We start from the raw sequence: 20616 nt of genomic DNA, 5'->3' as shown, positions 1-20616 counted from the left end.
CGCCAATAAATACGGTATTGTATTTAAAAATTGCAATCAATTATAAATTGATTGCAATATATAATTGTTAGTATCAGATGCATGCTTTTTTTGGGCATCCCACAATTTTGTGACCTAGAAAAGAGTCTTGATTTTTTTTTTCAATAAAAAATGTTTAAATAAAAAAAAAAAAAAAAAAAGTGATTGATTCTGAGCATAAGCCCCATTGATATTTTTGTTGTTTAAATAAAAAAAAGAAAAAAAAACGAAAGCCTGTATTAGCTATGGCATTTCATTCCCAAAACATAACTATCATAGGTAATTACCAATTTACGAAGCACTTTATATTAAACAAAAAGAGGGTAACGAATTTTACATTCACATCGGTCCAGTTTGTAGCTGTGTATTTATTTTGTGCAGTAAATTACATGTATACACACACAAGTACATGCAAGCATATATCTAGCTGCATTGAAACACTGGCAGCTAGATAAAGATGAAAAATAATTTTACATGTGTAGATGCGTATTCAAGTTTATGCACCTGTACGCATATATATTTTTTTTTTTTTTTTTCCACAATCAAAGATTTTTTGAAACTTATTGTGAATATATATATATATATATATATATATATATATATATATATATATATATACATACAAGGCCTTTATGAAACATAACTTGGGTTTTTTGGATCTTTCTCCAACAAGATTTTGCATATAAACATCAGTAAGTGTGTGCAAGAGGCCTATTGCTGTGTGACAGATGACCTTTGTGCTGTAAACACATGTGATCTATAGAAGGGTGGAGCCTTCAATGGGAGAGGCGGGGGAAGTACTTTCCTGGTTACACCTGTTCACCTGTACAGGAGGAAAGTGAAAGCCAAACAGAACTTCCCGCAGTAATTAACTTTCTATACTTCGTTAAAAAAACCTGGACATCATGAATATGAATATGAATGTGGTTTTCTGCTTGGGACTTGGATATAAAAAGATCAACATGGAGAGTCTTGGTAGAGTTCTCAAACCAGCACTGAAGAGGCTGCAAGTACTGTACAGACTACAGACAAAATACCTATTGCAGGTAAGTGTGTATTCTGTATGATGGGGCTGATCAATAGTACTGATTTCTTGACAATCAGTATAAGTATATTGCTAATAAGCTATTTATACCTCTACTTATGGTTCTAATTTTTTTTTTTTTATTCTTTTTGCAGAAATGTACGCTGTTATCAAATTGGTGGTGGCCACTTTCTTATACTGCTTATTCCTTAAAAATACAGTGGTGGGAAAACCAATACATTGCCACCCGTCTATACTTAAAGGAATAATCCTTGGTGCCATGCCACATGTTAAAGAGCTACAGAACCGATACGTAAGTGGATGCGGCAAAGCAATAATCTTGATACCTTTTAATTACAAAAGACTGGCCCAAGTTGCATGCATGCTAGCCATTGGTGAAAGCGCAGTTTTTACTGATGGAGGAGAAGACGGAAATTATATTCTCACCTTTTTCGTAATTTTCTTTTTCCAATGTATCTTCATGGCAGCATATGATGGGTTGTGGCTCTGCCCCCTGGGACTGGAAGTGTATACATTTTGGAGTTTTCCCCCATTCTTATTAACCATCATAAGGGTGGGAATGCGTATTCTGCCATGAAGATGTACAAGGAATGGAAAAGTACTGAAAGGTGAGTATACAATTTTAAATGTTCAGTTTTTTTCCTGGAGTATACAATGGGGAATAAATTGCCATACACAGGGAGTGCACTTCAGTGAGAAAAACAAAAAATTAGGAACGTATATACTTCTGGTCCTGTTGGGTTGAGGGCACAGAGTCACAACCCATCATATGCTGCCATGATGCTCCAGGAAATAGAGTTTCTGTACTTACCATAAAGAGTCTTTTTATATGAAGCCATTAGTGGTGATGCTACAGCTCCCTATTGCACATGAAAAACACGACACTACTACTTGTATTGCTGTCCATCCTTTAATAGATTTTCAAATAATTGTTCGTATAAACTTTCATTCGAACATTCTGACCAGAACATTAGATAGCATGACAAATGTCATTTGAAAGCCCGTCAAAAATATTTGCTATTAACATTTGATTTTGGAGTGACCGAACATTCCTGAACAAAAACCACATTCATTTATATAGTTACATAGTAGGTGAGGTTAAAAAAAGACACAAGTCCATCAAGTCCAACCTATGTGTGTGATTATGTGTCAGTATTACATTGTATATCCCTGTATGTTGTGGTCATTCAGGTGCTTATCTAATAGTTTCTTGAAGCTATCAATGCTCCCCGCTGAGACCACCGCCTGTGGAAGGGAATTCCACATCCTTGCCGCTCTTACAATAAAGAACCCTCTACGTAGTTTAAGGTTAAACCTCTTTTTTTCTAATTGTAATGAGTGGCCGTGAGTCTTGTTATACTCTCTTCTGCGAAAAAGTTTTATCCCTATTATGGGGTCACCAGTACAGTATTTGTAAATTGAAATCATATCCCCTCTCAAGCGTCTCTTCGCCAGAGAGAATAAGTTCAGTGCTCGCAACCTTTCCTAATCTAAGATCCTCCAGACCCTTTATTAGCTTTGTTGCCCTTCTTTGTACTCGCTCTATTTCCAGTACATCCTTCTTGAGGACTGGTGCCCAGAACTGGACAGCATGCTCTAGGTGCGGCCGGACCAGAGTCTTGTAGAGCGGGAGAATTATCATTTTATCTCTGGAGTTGATCCCCCTTTTAATGCATGCCAATATTCTGTTTGCTTTGTTAGCAGCAGCTTGGCATTGCATGCCATTGCTGAGCCTATCATCTACTAGGACCCCCAAGTCCTTATCCATCCTAGATTCCCCCAGAGGTTCTCCCCCCAGTGTACAGATGGCATTCATATTTTTGCCACCCAAATGCATTATTTTACATTTTTCTACATTGAACCTCATTTGCCATGTAGTCGCCCACCCCACTTGTTCATTTATTCATTTGTTCGAGAAAAAATTTCCATCCTGTTCCTTTGAATTTTCTTGTCACTGCGGTCAAAAACAAATGCCAATATGACCCAACTAACAATTGGAAAACCAAACAAATGTTTTTAAAATTCAAAGGAAATTCCTCCCAAGGAATTATTTAGTTACCTTCAGATAAAACACTTTTATACATCCTTCTTTGAGCGGGCATGAAGGAGCAATCCTCACAAGAAGGACCTTGTTTGCTCCCTATACTCCCACCTACTAGTATCCGAGAACACTGCTGCCTCTTCCTACATCAACAAGTGGGAAAGAGACATCAGGCTTACCTTAGACCCTGCCAAGTCGACGAAGTCCTCCTCACAAAATATTATAGCTCAGAAAAACAATTACAAAGTGCTCACTAGGTGGTACTAGGTCACCGTCAGGATTGCAAAATGTCTCCCACAATACCAGTCAACCTGCTTCTGTGGCTTCACAGCCGAGGGCACACATCTGCACATTTGGTGGTCTTGCTCGGTTGCTTAAATCTTTCGGACTGAGGACTTTACCATTGCATCTACACTGTTTGATTACCCTTTCCTCCCAGACACCATTGTAGCGCTTCTCAATAAGAAGCCCTCAGAACTAACACACCGTCAGCATAAGCTTGTCCTGCAGATTACTACGGCAGCCAAGCAGATTCTAGCGAAGTCCTGGAAGACCCCTAACCCTTGCGTTCTTGCAGTAAAACACAAGATAACGCAAGCTATGATTTACGCCAAAATTGAGGCATTTCTCACAGCCAGAGTCCTTATTGCTCCCATAAATTTGCAACACACTTCATTCAGGTGTTGAGGCGTTGAAGCCTCCTCCTTCCAGCAGCCTCCCGTGGTTCCTCACTCCCACTCTCCTATTTTATCCCATTACCAAGGACCCCCTTCCTCTCGTTCCCTCTCCCCACAACTCTTCCATCCTCTACTTCCTCTACTTTGCTCTCATTTTCAAACTTTTCTTATATTATTCGTTCTTCTTTTGTTCAAGTGGCCACCAGGGTCAATGACCCTTCTCATGCTTAGACATGCTACCCTATCATCTGAACTCCTGCACTGCAACATCAGTTCTAGTCTGTTACACTTATTTGTTAAATGTATACTGGTCTCTTATGGTTCATTCACACAATATCATCTTTGCCAACTGTCTATGCCTTGCACTGAGAACCTATGTTCTACGACCACCATTTAATTGTAGCTTGATAGCTATCTTTGTACTTTTCTGAAGAATGATTTATTGTGATTTACTGTTTACATTATAGTATACCTTGCTTTTGTTCCAATAAACCAATTGAACAGGAAAAAAAAAATTCAAACGAAATTCTACTAGTGTATGGTCAGGTTAAGGCCACACACCAATGACTTATATGCTGTAGTTGCTGCAACTTCTGAAACCACAGGAGCAACAATCAGGCTCTGAAGCTGTCAGCCATCCCTGGCATGCATTTGTGGAAAGCAGAGTCTTGCACCTCTATTATGAGCACTGAAGCTGCAGGGGAGAGGGAAGAATATATTTCTTCTAGAAAGTAAAATGTAAAATTTGTTGCTAAAAATGCTTCATACATCGGAAAAGTAGGCATTGTCCTTAAATCTGGGTTAAGCTGCTACCTGGTAGCTTTGCTCAAAACTCGGACATGATGGAGAATAATGGCGGGGGAAGGAGGAGGGGAGGAGGGGAGGTTGGGGAAGCTGGCAACAGATATTGGAGGATCTGAGATTCCCGGAAGTGTTGGTTCCCCGCTATTTTTGCAGTGCTTGTCTCTAAGGTAGGCAATGCATGGATTGGAATTCGGCTGGTTCAGCAGGGACTAGCTAAATTTCAGTACAATTTACCGATTGACTTCTGTACAGCCTCCCTGTCAGATTATTGCCAATCGATCAGCGCTGCTGGCTATAGTTGGCAGCACTAATCAGAATACTAAAGCACAGCGGGAGAATTCTCTTTTTTTTTTTTTCATTCAGCCCAATGTTTGAACAAAAAAAAGAATCCTCCATGGGCTGTTTAAGTAAAGAAGAAATTAAAGTGAGGCTACAATCATTTACATTTTTTTCCAGATAAAGTGTAAAATGGTGGTTTACTTTCAATCACACATACGAAGATCATATTTGTAGAATATTGGATATTTGGTAGAGGGCCTTGATTTGTGGTCTGACCATCTCTTGTTCACGTTTGTCTCTCTCTGCAGGAACAGGGAAGCCACGATTCCAAATGTCGCCATGTGTTTCAAATGAATAATGTTCCCGACTGTAACTTAACGGTATGAATTATTATTTTTTCTGTTCTGTGATTCTGTTCCTGTCTTCAATCAGTTTTTTCTATGCACTTCTAGAGTGCTGCATTAGTTTCTGGTTTATCTTTTATTTGTGGGCATGTTACTTTTTGTTGTTTTGTATCAGTTTTGGGTATAAACTAAATCTGTACAAAGGAGCAGATTTGCTTTATCCTTTACACCCCTGGATCACAGTAGTTCACTTACTTTACTTTTGCTCTCCTGTGACCTACGATCAGCTGAAGCCGCTATCATCTGACATCACAGAGCTGCTCCAGGCTCTGGAAGGATCCACCCGGATTGGCACCCAGCTCAGTCTCTTGGCATGCTGCTTAGCTGGAGCCGGCTGCTCCCGTCCCCTTCCCCAGCCCGACACACCAGTGAGAACTGGAGGGCCAGAGTGGAGAGCACTTTAACCCGCCAGTCAGTGTTCTCAGCTCCAAGAGGACCCAAAAGCTAAGCGATTAGCAGTCATGTGATTGCTCAGTTCTCAGGTTTATAGCTGGCAGGGAACAGCTGCAGTATTGGTCTGATGTTGCAGTTGTTCTCTGCCAGCTCTAAGCCTGAGAACTGAGCGATCGCATGACTGCTGGTCGCTTAGCTCTCGGTCCAGTCGGAGGCAAGTATGTATGTTGGCATGGTATGTACATGGCAAATGAGGTGTAATGTGGAAAAATGTAAAATAATGCATTTGGGTGCCAAAAATATGAATACAATCTACTCACTGGGGGGGCTAACCACTAGGGGAATCTAGGATGGAAAAGGACCTGGGGGTCCTAGTAGAAGATAGGCTCAGCAATGGCATGTAATGCCAAGCTGCTGCTAACAAAGCTAACAGAATATTGGCATGCATTAAAAAGGGGATCAACTCCAGAGATAAAACGATAATTCTCCCGCTCTACAAGACTCTGGTCCGGCCGCACCTAGAGTATGCTGTCCAGTTCTGGGCACCAGTCCTCAGGAAGGATGTACTGGAAATGGAGCGAGTACAAAGAAGGGCAACAAAGCTAATAAAGGGTCTGGAGGATATTAGTTATGAGGAAAGGTTGCGAGCACTGAACTTATTCTCTCTGGAGAAGAGACGCTTGAGAGGGGATATGATTTCAATTTACAAATACTGTACTGGTGACCCCACAATAGGGATAAAACTTTTCTGTGGAAGGGAGTTTAATAAGACTCGTGGCCACTCATTAAAATTAGAAGAAAAGAGGTTTAACCTTAACCACTTCAGCCCCGGAAGATTTGGCTGCTCAATGACCAGGCCATTTTTTGCGATACAGCACTGCGCCGCTTTAACTGACAATTGTGCGGTTGTGCGACGTTGTAACCAAACAAAATTGATTTCCTTTTTTTTTCCACAAATAGAGCTTTCTTTTGGTGGTATTTGATCATCTCTGCGGTTTTTATTTTTTGTGCTATAAACAAAAAAAGAGCAACAATTTTTTAAAAAACACAATATTTTGTACTTTTTGCTATAATAAATATTCCTATTTTTTTTTTTTAAAAAAAGCAAATTTCTTCCTCAGTTTAGGCCGATATGTATTCCTCTACATATTTTTGGTAATAAAAATCGCAATAAGCGTATATTGATTGGTTTTCGCAAAAGTTATAGCGTCTACAAAATAGGGGAAAGATTTATGGCATTTTTATTATTTTTTTTTTTACTAGTAATGGCGGTGATCAGCGATTTTTATCGGGACTGCGACATAATGGCGGACAGATCAGACAGTTTTATCACATTTTTGGGACCATTGGCATTTATACAACGATCAGTGCTATAAAGATGCACTGATTACTGTGTAAATGTCACTGGCAGGGAAGGGGTTAACACTAGGGGGCGATCAAGGGGTTGTGTGTCCTAGGGAGTGATTCTAACTGTGGGGGGGGGGGGGTGTGAACCTGCCTGAGTGAGGAGAGCGATCGGTGTTCATACTTAGTATGAACACTGATCGCTCTCCTCACCCCTGACAGAACGGAGATCTGTCCGTTTACATTGACAGATCTCTGTTCTGTGTCTGTGTGGAGCGATCGCGGGTGCCCGGCGGTCATCGCGACCACTGGGCATGCGCATCTGCTCTGGCTTCGCGTGCGTGCGCCCCCTTGTGGTCAAAAGGTGGACTGACGCAAGGTAACGTTGTTTCGCCCAGGGTAGCCAACCTGCCGCAGTACAACTGTGGCGGCTGGTCGGGAAGGGGCTAAAATGGATAGAGGGTTCTTTACTGTAAGAGCGGCAAGGATGTGGAATTCCCTTCCGCAGGCGGTGGTCTCAGCGGGGGGCATCAATAGCTTCAAAAAAACATTAGATAATTACCTGAACGACCACAACAAACAGGGATATACAAGGTAATACTGACACATAATCACACACATAGGTTGGACTTGATGGACTTGTGTCTTTTTTCAACCTCACCTACTATGTAACTATGTTTGTTTTCGAAGTCCATACTTCTCCTTTAACAAATCTCTGCCACACAGCATAGGAGATCTGATTTTTTTTTTGCTGTCTGTGACTGGACAGTGAAGGAGAAGCAGCACAGTGATCAGCCCATCTCTCTGCCACTATGCTCTCTGCTCCTATTAGAATGTTTCTTTTTAGCACATAAGCACTGCAATCCGACTGATTGGCTCTGTGCTGCTGCTCCCTCTCCCAGTCTGAGCTCTGCTGTACAGAGACTGCAAGGGGCTGATACCAGGTCGAATTCAGGTACTTACACTGCTTGCATTAAATAAAAAAATATTTAGTGATGTATTAATGATTGCAGAGCTGCATTCAGTAGTATCGTTTTTTTTTTGTAGTTTTTTTTATATCTGCTCAGATTTTAGCTTTAAATGTGTGATCACTGAAAGGCATGAAGAAGAGTCTTGTCACCTCTGTGTACTGTACTCATCATTGCTCTACTACTTAATTTTTTTTCAGGGGGTGGAGAGACTTCCTCTGACATTATACAGGTTGTCACTGGTTGTGAAAGTCCTGGAAAATATGGCGCCGGACTCACTGGTGAAAAACAATTTGGAAACATTCGATATAATCCAGACTGAGCTGTCCAAATGTGTAAGTTGTATCAAAAATCTTTCAACTACAGTGGAACCTTGGGTAGCCTCCCTGGCGGTATTCCCGAGTGTGGCTCGGGGGTTAAAATTCAGTACCATTAGCGGTAACCCCGAGCCACACTCGGGATCGCATTGCAGGATCCTGGGGCGGCTTTACTTACCTTGTCCCCGGGATCCTGCGATGTCCCCCTGCTGTGTCTGCGGGCTCCGTCCTCCTCCGAAGCCTCTCCGTGCCAGGCTCCGTTCCCTGCGAGCGGCGCGACGCACGGGGGCGGAGCCTGGCGGCAAATTCAAAAAAATGTCAAAATCATAACACATACAGTACTGTAATCTTACAGATTACAGTACTGTATGAAATGATTTCACATCCCTTTTGTCCCCAGTGCTTTGGCCCATGCCCTGCATGCAGTTTTACATGATATACACTGTTCTTTCTGCCTGGAAACTGGAGATTGTCCATAGCAACCAAAAAGTGTCCCTTTACGTCAAAAGTGGCTTTAGACCAGCTAGAAAACAGCGATAGTAAATTAGAACACTTGCAGAATTGAGTGATAGTGAATTGTGGGGAAATTTATTTTATTACTATTTTTTTAAATTTTTTTAAATTATTTATTTTTATTTATTATATTATAATTTATGTTTTTGTGTTTCAAACTTTATCATACCCGGGATATCTACTAGACTCTGGTTTGGACAGATTTAAGTGTGTTATTGTTAAGATTTACAGACCTACAATATAAAACGCCAAATTTCCATGCAAAATAATTGTACCGCTTTCAGCACCTAAAATCCGAAAGAATCATACCGCCAGGGAGGTTAACGAGTAATGCGGTTAACAAGCGTTTTGAAAGACGAGCAACTTTTTAAAAAAAAATTCTTACTCGGTTTGCGAGTGTTGTCTCGCAAAACCAGCAGAATTCAAGCTAATGGGGTGTGCAGTACCGCATTTGGCCAGAGGTGCGGGGGCGCCGGTGACACTCAGAATGGTTTGGAGCCGTTCGGAAATACTCGGAAACACTCGGAAATACCCAAGTGTTGCCGAGCCTTTCCGAGGGTTTCCGAGTTCAGCCGAGATTTCCCTGAGTATTTCCGAGGCTCTCCGGCGCCCCCCCCCCCAACACACACACACACACACCTCTGGCCACATGCGGTATTGCATGCAATAGAAGTCAATGCGGAACAAATTCCATTGACTTCTATGAGGAAACTTGTTTTGACATGCGAGTGCTTTGGATTACAAGCATTCTCCTGGAACGGATTATGCTCGTAATCCAAGCTTCCACTGTATTTCCTTCCGTTCGGCACATGTAAGCTATCATCTGCTGGGTAACTTTGCACACCCTTTCCAAAACAGAATAGCTGAACTTATGGATTATGAATAAAACATTTTATTCAAATTTGTGTTGATAATTGTGAAAACTGCTGCATTTAAAAGTGGCTTGGCTAACATTCGGAATTTTTGCAGGAGGCAACAAAATCCAGAAAAGGAGAAGTCTGTCAGCGACGTCTGATGAAGGACACTGAGAAGGTATGTCAGGAACAAATCGCAAGTAACCATTAATACATTTTTTGCTCTGAGGTTGTAGATTGCAACATCAAGGGTCAATAACAGTTTGGGATTTCCTTTCATTCACAGCCATTTTATTATTGTGGCAAAAATGGGAACAGCATTTTTTTTTTTTTTGCTGGTACTATGAACAAGCAAGAAATAAAAATCAGTTCTGATTGTACACATATAGGGGGTCAGGATTAAACGTGCATACATAAAATGTGCATACATACATGTAAACACACACACATATACATATATAAACGCACACACACATATACTGTATGTACACACACACACACACATATATATATATATATATATATATATATATATAAAAATGCACATATGCACACACAAATAAACACATGCATGCATACATACATGCACACACACACATAAAGCCTTTTAAAAATCAGCAGTATTTTACTTTACCTCTTCCTGACGGGTACTGCACCATAGGGGGGGACAAAGAGCACAGCACACACTGTGCTTTCACTTTAGGTCAAATCAATGTGACGAGCTCCCTGCAGTGCTGATTAAAGTTCAGCTGAGGATCGGGGAGCTCGGTCTCAGCCGCCCTTGCCGCTCCTTATCGAGGTATACAGGGGGCCCTCAAGTGCCCCTGCAGCATGGGGCCCGGTCGCTGTGGCGACCTCAGCGACCCCTATACTTCCGCCACTGTGACACGCTATTTCAATACAAAATACCCCCCTTCTGAAAGAGGTGGTGGAGAGTGGCGCTCATGTGAATGAGACCTAAATTGGTTTCAGACCTACCGTGTGTTTACACCAATCAGCCATATCATTATGTCCTCCCACCATAACATAATCAAACTCACGTAGTATTCAAAAGGTCCATCTTTTGCCGCTGGCGTGCCTTCTTCCCATAGTGCATCCTGGTGCCATCTCTTTCCCAGGTAAGTGACCCACGCGTACTTGGCATCCACAAGAGGTAAAAGAAAACATGATTAACTGCTTCAGCCCCAGAAGATTTTACCCCCTTCCTGACCAGAGCACTTTTTGCAATTCGGCACTGCATCGCTTTAACTGACAATTGCGCATTCGTGCGACATTGTACCCAAACAAAATTGACGTCCTTTTTTTCCCACAAATAGAGGTTTCTTTTGGTGGTATTTGAGCATCTCTGCGGTTTTTATTGTTTGCGCTATAAACAAAAAAAGAGCGACAATTTTGAAAAAAACACAATATTTTGTACTTTTGCTATAATAAATATCCCCATTAAAAAAAAAAAAATTCTCAGTTTAGGCCGATATGTATTCTTCTACATATTTTTGGTAAAAAAAATTGCAATAAGTGTATATTGATTGGTTTGTGCAAAAGTTATAGCGTCTACAAAATAGGGGATAGATTTATAGCATTTTTATTATTATTATTTTTTTACTAGTAATGGCGGTGATCTGCGATTTTTATCATGACTGTGACATTATGGTGGACACATCGGACAATTTTGACACATTTTTGGGACCATTGGCATTAATACAGCGATCAGTGCGATTAAAAATGCATTAAGTACTGTAAAAATGTCACTGGCAGGGAAGGGGTTAACACTAGGGGGGCACTCAAGGGGTTACTGTGTTCCCTAGTGTGTGATCTAACTGAAGGGGGGGAGGAGACTGTGTAGGGGAGATGACAGATCGCTGTTCATACTTTGTATGAACAGACGATCTGTCACTTTTCCCCTCAGAGAACTGGGATCTCTGTGTTTTCACACAGAGATCTCGATCTCGGTTCTCGCAGTGTTACGAGCGATCGCTGGAGCCCGGTGGTCTCGCATCGGCTCCTGGGGCCAGCAACATGACGTAACATGACAGCGATTCGCGCAGGCGAGCCATGTTGCGACAGTGTAACTGCGGCGGCTGGCGGTTAAACAAACAGGTTACTTTCTTCTATTGCTATATGGTCCAGTTTTAATGTTCACATGCCCATTGCAGGCACTTTTGGCTGTGGACACGGAGCAGCATGGGCACTCTGACCGGTCTGCAGCTCCACAGCCCCATAGACAACAAACTGTGATGCACTGTGTATTCTGACTCCTATCTATTGGAACCAGCATTACCTTTTTGTAGCAATTTGAGCTACAGAAGCTGTTCTATTGGATTGGATTATAGGCGGCCAGCCTTCGCTCCCCACGTGCATCAATGACCCTGCCGCTGGTTCCCTGGTTTCCCTTCCTTGGACCACTTTTGGTAGGTCCTGACCACTGCAGAACAGGAACATCCCATAAGAGCTGTAGTTTTGGAATTGCTCTGATCCAGTCGTCTAGCAATTACAATTTGGCCTTGTCAAGTCCTAAACTCTTTACATTTGCCTATTTTTTTCTGCTTTCAACACAACTTAAGGAACATTATGCTCACTTGCTGCTTAATATATCCCACCTAGTGTGAGGTACCATTGTGACGAGAAAATCAATGGTATTCACTTTACCTGTGAGTGATAATAAAGTAATGGCTGATTGGTGTACATTAGAAGGCTGGCAGGCTGCCAAGTTTCCGCTGTATTGTAATAGGAAAAGAGATAAGATCTCAGTGCCTCCATTGTGAACTTTGAAGATGAATTTCCCCCCAATGTCTATAGCTACAGAAATAATCGAGGGCTTGTTTTAAAGTGATTTAATTGATTGTCATAATATGTAAATTACTTAATGTGCATAGTCTCTGCACAGGTTCACTGTAATATTGACCTTTAAAGTTAAACACACTAGGCACTGTAGCTTCTTTACATTTGCAACATTGGAAGTAAAGAGAACGAGTCCTTATGTATACAGATCTCAGGGCTACTTCCATGCCTAACTGTGACGGTGCTGGTTGCCTGGTGGCCCATCAAGTACCAACACTGTCTCTTAAGAGAGTCACATGCTACCCCAAATCCAGAAATACCAGTATTTTTCTTCACTCCCAGCAGCCAAATGGAGTGACCAAGGAGCCAAGCAAAGATAAAATGTGCTACTGATGGTGCCAGTATTAAAGTGAATTTCAACCACAGGTCTGCAGCTACCTTTCCAGTCTGCACATTTCTAAAATTATTGGGGAAGTGGAGTATGATTGCAATATTTCTCCTACTGAGTGCAGCACTAGTAATGAGCAGAGATTAGCACTGGGGTAATGGGGGCAACAGGACTGGAGGGGCTGCACCATAAGCGGTGCATATGGCAGCATGAATGGACAATGCTCTGGCTTTGATTTATTGCTAGACAAAGTACTTTTCTAATACCAGTCTGTTACTATGTATCCCGCTAGGTTTCTGCAGAGTGTCTACAGAGCAATGTTCTGTTCAACCTTATCTGGACTCTGCATGAAGATGTGGGCTTTGTCCTTCCTGAGGATCATCACAGAGGTGTGCAGAAAGGAAGTCTTCCAATCGGCCCCAATGTCCAATCGTCAAAAAAACATAAAGGAAAAGGAAAAGGAAAACACAAAGGCAAAAAGAACAAAGCAAAGTCAGCAAAACCAGCTGCAAAACAAAACATATAACCACAAACAATAAAAATAAATAACACCTAGCGGTGCCTTCTAAGGAGACCCAATAAGCTGCCACTGAAGCGAGCATGGCAATGAACCTGGTTCCTTCTTAAAGACTTACATGACTTGAAATTTTACATTATCTACTGTGATATAGAGGGGAATTTACTAAGACTGGAACAGTTGTGCATGGCAACCAATCAGCTTCCAGCTTTCATTTTCAAAGCTGAAAGTTATCTGAAAATAGAAGCTAAATGGTTGCCATTCACAGCTGCTCCAGATTCTGTCTTTTCCAGTCTTAGTATATTTCACTCATTGTGTTATATTTACATGCAATATGTTTTTATATTGTAATATATTTATGGTGTATATTTGATAATTATTATAATTGTAATTTTATGGCAGTGCCAAAAAAACTTGTGCAAGTTTATTATGTAGTTGTATTATATATTATTATAAATTATTATTATTATATATTTAAAATAATATATTTTATAGTATAAAATGTGATACGAAAAATGTTTTTTTTACTAAATGTTCAGTTGTTTTGTTATATTGATTAAAATATTTAAATATATATTTTTCTTCTATTGATCATTTTAGTTTGTTAACAGCAAAAGCCCACTGAATTACACTCTGCTATACATATACATATATACTTTGTATTTCTGTGTGTATATGCATTCAATACACATAAATGGAAAATCCAGAAATACCTGTTTTCTATTTCCACGTAGAAATACAGCATAACCACACAAATACATCCTCCTTTTTTTTTTTTTTTTTTTTTTTTTTTTACAAAAAGCATACACTTTTATGGTGTCAAAGATAGGTATTGACTACAAATACTTAAACCAGGTCCAAAATTATGCATACTAAAGTATTTACATATTCTGAACAAACAGCAAAAGTACTTTAAAACACGTCTTGATTTACCTCTGCAGCTATTGGCATTGTGGAGAATCAATCTTTAAAGTTCACAAAGGAATCACAGAAATCTCAGCTTTTTTTCTACAAAAATAGCAAAATCATAAAAAAGGAGCTGCGCTAATAGATTAATACGTATAAGTGAATAATATTAAAAATACTGAAGTGCATATAATCTCAAAATAAATTGTGCATAACCAGTCCATTAACACGAATGCATTTAACTTGATGGTTGAATTGATGGACAATCCCAAAAAGGAGTGGCGTGCTGACGTCATCGCGTAGCGGTCCCGAGAGAACGGGTGTTTGTTAGCCGGCCAGCTTTGTTACATAATGCTTTCACTTATGCTTCTTATGTAAGTGCAACTTTTATAGTGAATAAATTGAATGTTTATCTGATTTACACTATGGTGAGCTTCTCTCATTTCTGGGTATACTCATCTGGTAAATGATAAACATTGGAACATCGCGTTGCCTTGGTTCCTGGTGTATATCCTGTCCCATCACCCATAGAACCCTCCTGTGAGATGGTATCCTAATATCCTCATTATAAAGGGCCTGGCTGGGTTGATAGCCACAAGCACGAATAGCTTGCCTTCTGATAAGCACGCACTCTGTGTGGTGGAGGTGCACACGTCTGTTGTGGTGTTTTTGGGATTGTTGTCCATCAATTCAACCATCATTTATATGCATCTGTGTTAATAGACTGGTTACGCACAATTTATTTTGAGTTTATATGCACTTCAATATTTTTATAATATTCACTTATACGTATTAATCTATTAGCGCAGCTCCTTTTTTATGATTCATTCATATTGATCTGTGATATAACTACCATCTTCCACTATGACAGATGGCTTTTAGTTCTCAATGAACTATGAGGGCACTGGTGAACACTCTCACAGTTCATTGATCTTCCTGCTTTCCAGTAAATCTCTGTTTGTATGGGAGGTAAGGACAGAGAGCTATACTGAGATTCAACAGGAGCCTGACATTGCACCCACGATCTGCTGACTGTGGGTGCAAATACTATGCAGGCTCCAGAATTTTTTTTTATAAATTCACGATTTTTACCTACAAATATACGTGCATTTATTAATTTTTTTAAGCTAAACTTAGCCTTTGACCCTTAAGAATATGTAAATAGTTTGATGTCCATAGTCTAGGCCAGACTTTTTCAACCAGGGTGCCTTGAGGTTTCTTCTTTTCTTCAGGGGTGCCTCAGCAAAATGCTTAAAAATTGCCCAAAAATTGTATTCAAGCCGGTGTGTGGATGAAGGCTGTCTTTTAGTTACACCAAGTCACAGGTTTTCATTGTGCACCATTACAATCTTCTAGCTGCCGGTGTTCTAACAACCAATGGCATCATCAGTTGATAAGAAGGATGTCAGTCGCCTGCATGGCATCCTTGTTTGACCCACCCCTGCCCCTCTCCATCAGTGTTGGGATAACATTAGCTTAGGGATGGAGAATAACTGAGGGAGAAGAGAAACATTGGAATACTAGTCAGAACCAATTTGCAAAAGTGTATTTGTTTTGGAAGAATAAATCACCTTCAGCGTTGAGTGTCCTACTTGGACTTGTGGATGTTGCTGCATTTTGTAAAACTGCTGGAATAGCTTTTACATTTTAGAATGGGATGCCTTGAGACTGTCCATAATTTTTAAAGGGTGCCTTGACCGAAGAAACATTGGTCTAGGCAAAGGTGCACTTTAAAGCTAAGTCCAGGCAAACAGCTCAATACATAGCTGTAATTAGTACACAACAGCTAGTTCACATGCAAAATTATTTGAATTTCTGTCCATCCAGTCCTAAGATACAGTCAGGCTGGTGACCTGACTTTCGTCTGCTGCAGTTAACCAGTAATGCTTGGTCTACTCCCCACCCCCAGTGGTTCTGCCCAATTGACTATTAGGCACAGTTGTAATTTCAAATCATCTAAATTATGTTCAGTAGGGTTGAGGTCAGAGCTCTGTGTAGGCCATTCGGGTTCCTTCACACCAAACCCATCAAACCCAGCCTTTGTGTACACGGGCACAGTCATGCTGGAACAGAAAAAAAACCCTAAAGTGATGCCACAAGTTTGAAATATGCACAATTGTCCAAAATGTATGCTGCATAAATTATTATTCTTCACTGGAAACAGTTGAACTCAATAGTTTAAGGGGTCGTTGCATATGTTTGGCTATAAAGTGTAGATGTGGCTAATAAGGTGGCCCCTGAGTTTGAGCATGTGAAAATAAATAGCTAAGTGCAATTATGAGGGCCACAGCAGTTCTGACAATAAGTGCAGAGCATTACTCCTGTGTCTAGTCTTTTGCAAAGTTCTGCAAGATATTGGCAATTTATCTTCTGTCATCATTTACAGCTTCATTTTCTGCCAAGTGATCTGCACCAGGTGGCATTGTTTCTCAGTTAACCTTCACTACACCTGCATTTGCCTGTGGGAAATGTGCAGCCGGAGGGCTCTTAAGGTGCCAAGATTGACGTGTACCAACAATGCCACTGCACATAAATTCTGCCCCACATTCCTCCTGTTAGTAATCAGCCATGAAGTGCCTGAGTGTCTACATCCTGCCCGTGCTGGTGGCCCTGTCGTTGGCAGCTTGCCCCCTGCCTGCTGAAGTCAAAGATGATGAAGGTAACAAGCTGTGTGCCCGCCTGTACACAGACAGCAGTGCCTACTATGAAGACTGCTGTGCCGGGGATTACCTGGATGTCAAGCCTGGCGAGGATGTGCCTTATATTGCCCCGTGGTTCAACAATCGCATCTCCTCATTGGTCGTGGCTACCCGATGTGAGCTGACTGTCTGGTCCAAAAAGCCAAAAGATGGTGTTACTAAGAAGTTCAACAATGGGTCTTATCCACGGCTAGAAGAGGTCAAGAAAGGGCTCCTTGGGAACTGGAATGACTCCATCTCTTCCTATTATTGCAAATGTAACTGAGAGAACAGAGGAAGTCTACAGAACCTTCTGGGACAAGAGGAGCCCCTAAGATGGCATGAAGGTCCACCATTCAGCTGCCTTTTGTATAATGATAACCATCCTTTGAATCTTCGAATAAATCCTCTGAAAATTCAGAATTGTCTCTGTCTATGAGTAAGGTAAAAGTTCAAAATAGGAGTTGATTGGGGTAATTGGGCAAATAAGACCCAGGAAAATGGGTGAGGGTGAGTGTGAGTTTTTTGTTTGTTAAATTCCAACAATTATTATTTATTATTATTATTAAAGAGATGTCCCCTTACTTCCTATTGGGACAGAAATTGATGGGAAATCTCACCAATGGGTACACACACAAACACAAAAACGAATTTTTAGTAGACTGACAATGAGTTAGAACTTCTCATGATGTTTGCATAGATGTCTGTACCCTTCTGTCCAAAGGACAACTGCTGTCCTAATTTCTTGTAAGGGCATTGCAGGAGTAGGGAGTGGGGAAAAATTCTCCAATGGGGTCACAGACAGAAATAAAAACTTGACAGAGATGGTAACACTTTAAAAAAAAAAAAGGCTGAAGTAGACTTCACAGAGTATGTCAAGTCCTTTATTTTGTTTTGGATAGAGTAGGAAAGGATTAGAAACTATGTCTGGTTTATACAGCCAGGGATATTACTAGACAGGGGTTTATATGGGAAATGTTTAACTGTGCCTTGGGTGGTAGTAAAAGCCAAATAGAGGTCCTAATGCTTCAAACTCTATCCAAAACTAAGAAAAAAAAGTATTGGCTTGACCTAAACTTTAAATGTGGAGCATCGGAGACTGATAATGGACAAAAAAAGGAAACATTTTATTTGTAAGCAAATTTGAACTTTTTAAAAATGAATACATTGCAAAATTGGCCATGGTCCACACAAGGTACTCCTACAAATGGTTTTGGGTGTACTTCCATTGACTTCTATTAGACTGTACTTTTTCTGAAAGCCCATCAAAGATGCAGCATGCAGAACTTTAATGCACTTTCATGAAAACCTATGGTCTAACAGAAGCCAATGGGAGTACATCTAAAACCATTTGTAGGGACTTAGAAAAGTAGAGAAAATAAACAAAATGGAAGACCTTGTGCTTTATCAAGACATCAACACGACCAATACTCCAAAACTTGGACCTTATGGAACTTGTTTGTCATCTCTGATGAGGGACAGGCTCTCTTTGAAAGTGATACTACCGACTGAATATATCTTAAACCTCTCATGTGAGACATATGATTTCTGACAGAAATAACTAACTGAACCTCATATTTCTCATGCACTCTATGAATCCATATCCTTTTATTATCAAATTATTACTCTTTTCTTCTTCTAATTCTTCTCTGTATCCTTATGGCTCCACCTTCTTATGCTTTTGACTAAGGAAAAAGTGAAACCGGGTTGAGGCAAGATTCATGGAATCTTTTCTTATTTTTGTGCCTCCTACACTGGCCTCCTCTCATCATTGCTAGATAGAATATTATGTCTTGCAAAGATATAGGCCAGGACTGCATTGTGAAAAAAAAAACATTTGTAGGAGTACCTAGGGTAGTCACCTTTTCTTCAAGCCAAATCCAAACACTTTAGTGGCACACAGCAATTTTTTTTAAGGACTCTGGTGTAAGGGGGAACTCTGATGTAAGGGGGTTTCTGCTCACCAAACTTCCCACTTACATCAGAGTTCCCAGCATTCCCCCTTAAATTAGGATCCTTAAAACCCCTTTTACATCAGAGTCCATAGGGCACCCCTTACATCTGAGTCCCCCTTACCTTATTGTACTCACTTGCTTGGAGGAGGAAGAGAGAAGGGAGGAGGGAAACTTCAGTTACAGACAGTGGATGGTGAGCTTACTCACATGAGGATGGAGGCTCAGGCATCGACACCTTTCATCCACAATGTATCTGAGCAGAGTTGCTGAAATTCAAACTTCCAGCCCACACATCCTTTTCCTGAGGCACAGAACGCCAGGGATTGGAGTGTGGGTGGGCAGACAGAGGGGTAGGGGCAGGTGGAGGAGCAGATCAAGCCCTTTCTCCTCACCTGTCTGTGTATGGGGGTGGGGCCCGTGTGCACACCTATGCACTCGGCGTTTGGGGTACTTGGTTACTTGGGGAGCCACAGTCCATTCTGAATATTGCGTCCGGGTTTCAGAAGGTCTGAAACCTGGACACACGATTCAATACCCAGACTGTCCAGGGTCAATCCCTGATGGGTGGCAACCCTAGGGGTACCTTGTGTGAACCATGGCCAACTTTGCAATGTATTGGTAAAGAGTTCGGATTTGCTTTCTAATAAAATGTATTGAAAACGCACATAAATTGCACTGCACCCAAACAACAGCGCACTGATATATATATATATATATATATATATATATATATATATATATATTCCCCCTTTACGACTTAAATCAGAGCAGGATCCTTTGTTATTGATACATGCTGAGTATTATACATTTAAATGGAAAATACTGCATTTGGCCACTAGATTGTCCTGGCCTAATGCAACATTTTTCCTTTGAAAAGCATTTGACTAGCACAATAAATAGTCAAAAGAAATAATTTTTGTAGCCCCATTCGCACTGATAGGATGTACATGTGCTTTCACTGGGGGGAATTCCTGTGACCTTTTTTTAAATACACCTCCTTGTGTGTTTCACGTTTTTTAGCCCACAGAAATCTGTCCCTACATGAAATGTCTAGGTGGTTGTCTTTGCCTTCCCAGTCCTTAGTGGTTGGTAAGTTTGAGCTTGGAAATCTCTTTGTATTTGTTGGACATACGTCACCCTTCCAGAGCTTCTTGCTGTAAAGACCAGTTATAGGTAGGGGCAGTGGCCACTTTTTTTATAGTTTTGGCATTTGTTTGCCTTCCCAGTCCTCTCCTGGACACACATTTGTATATTCACTCATTTCTTGGGTCTCTACTTTCCCGTCCATCCACCCACCATGACCATGTTTTGATCTTCGGTACACTTCAAATCGTAGAACCTTATTCTTCTGTAGGTCCCTGTTTGAAATGAGTACCAGACAAAGTGATACTGGGGTTTGTCCGGGAGGCTACCTTTGGATCTTTTAGACCCACACACATACTAGGGCCAATTTAGACAACAGTAAATTAGCCTACCATCAAGTCTTTGGAATGTGGAAGGAAGCTGGAGTACCTGGAAGATACCCATGCAAGCACAGGGAGAACACGCAAACTCCATGCAGATAGGGTCTTTGGTCAGGACTAAATCCAAGGACCTCAGTTCTCCAAGGCAAGTTACGGTCAGTGCTAACCACTAAGCCCCTGTGCTTCCTATGATGGGCACTCTTGCACATATTTTAGAGTTCTTTCAATATTGTGTATTCAGCCATAATACAAAACGTATTTAAAAAAGATCCAA

The 20616-nt window shown here is 40.9% G+C and overlaps 2 protein-coding genes across 2 annotated transcripts; both read left to right on the top strand.

Moving 5' to 3' along the window:
• The first annotated feature begins 1197 nt into the window (after window positions 1-1197).
• LOC141107175 (uncharacterized) lies at window positions 1198-13755 on the top strand. The gene is made up of 5 exons (XM_073597916.1): window positions 1198-1355; window positions 5173-5244; window positions 8174-8308; window positions 9773-9835; window positions 13116-13755. Exons 1-5 carry the CDS (start codon window positions 1200-1202, stop codon window positions 13347-13349), a joined length of 660 nt encoding a protein of 219 aa, XP_073454017.1. The 5' UTR covers window positions 1198-1199; the 3' UTR covers window positions 13350-13755.
• A 3059-nt stretch (window positions 13756-16814) lies between these two features.
• On the top strand, window positions 16815-17210 carry SYCN (syncollin). The gene has a single exon (XM_073597915.1). It carries the CDS (start codon window positions 16815-16817, stop codon window positions 17208-17210), a length of 396 nt encoding a protein of 131 aa, XP_073454016.1.
• Window positions 17211-20616: the final 3406 nt, after the last annotated feature.

Source organism: Aquarana catesbeiana, linkage group LG09 (assembly GCF_042186555.1).
Source record: "Aquarana catesbeiana isolate 2022-GZ linkage group LG09, ASM4218655v1, whole genome shotgun sequence".
Lineage (NCBI taxonomy): Eukaryota > Metazoa > Chordata > Amphibia > Anura > Ranidae > Aquarana > Aquarana catesbeiana.
Note: the sequence above shows the minus strand (reverse complement) of the source record. Positions and strands in the feature narration are given on the sequence as shown.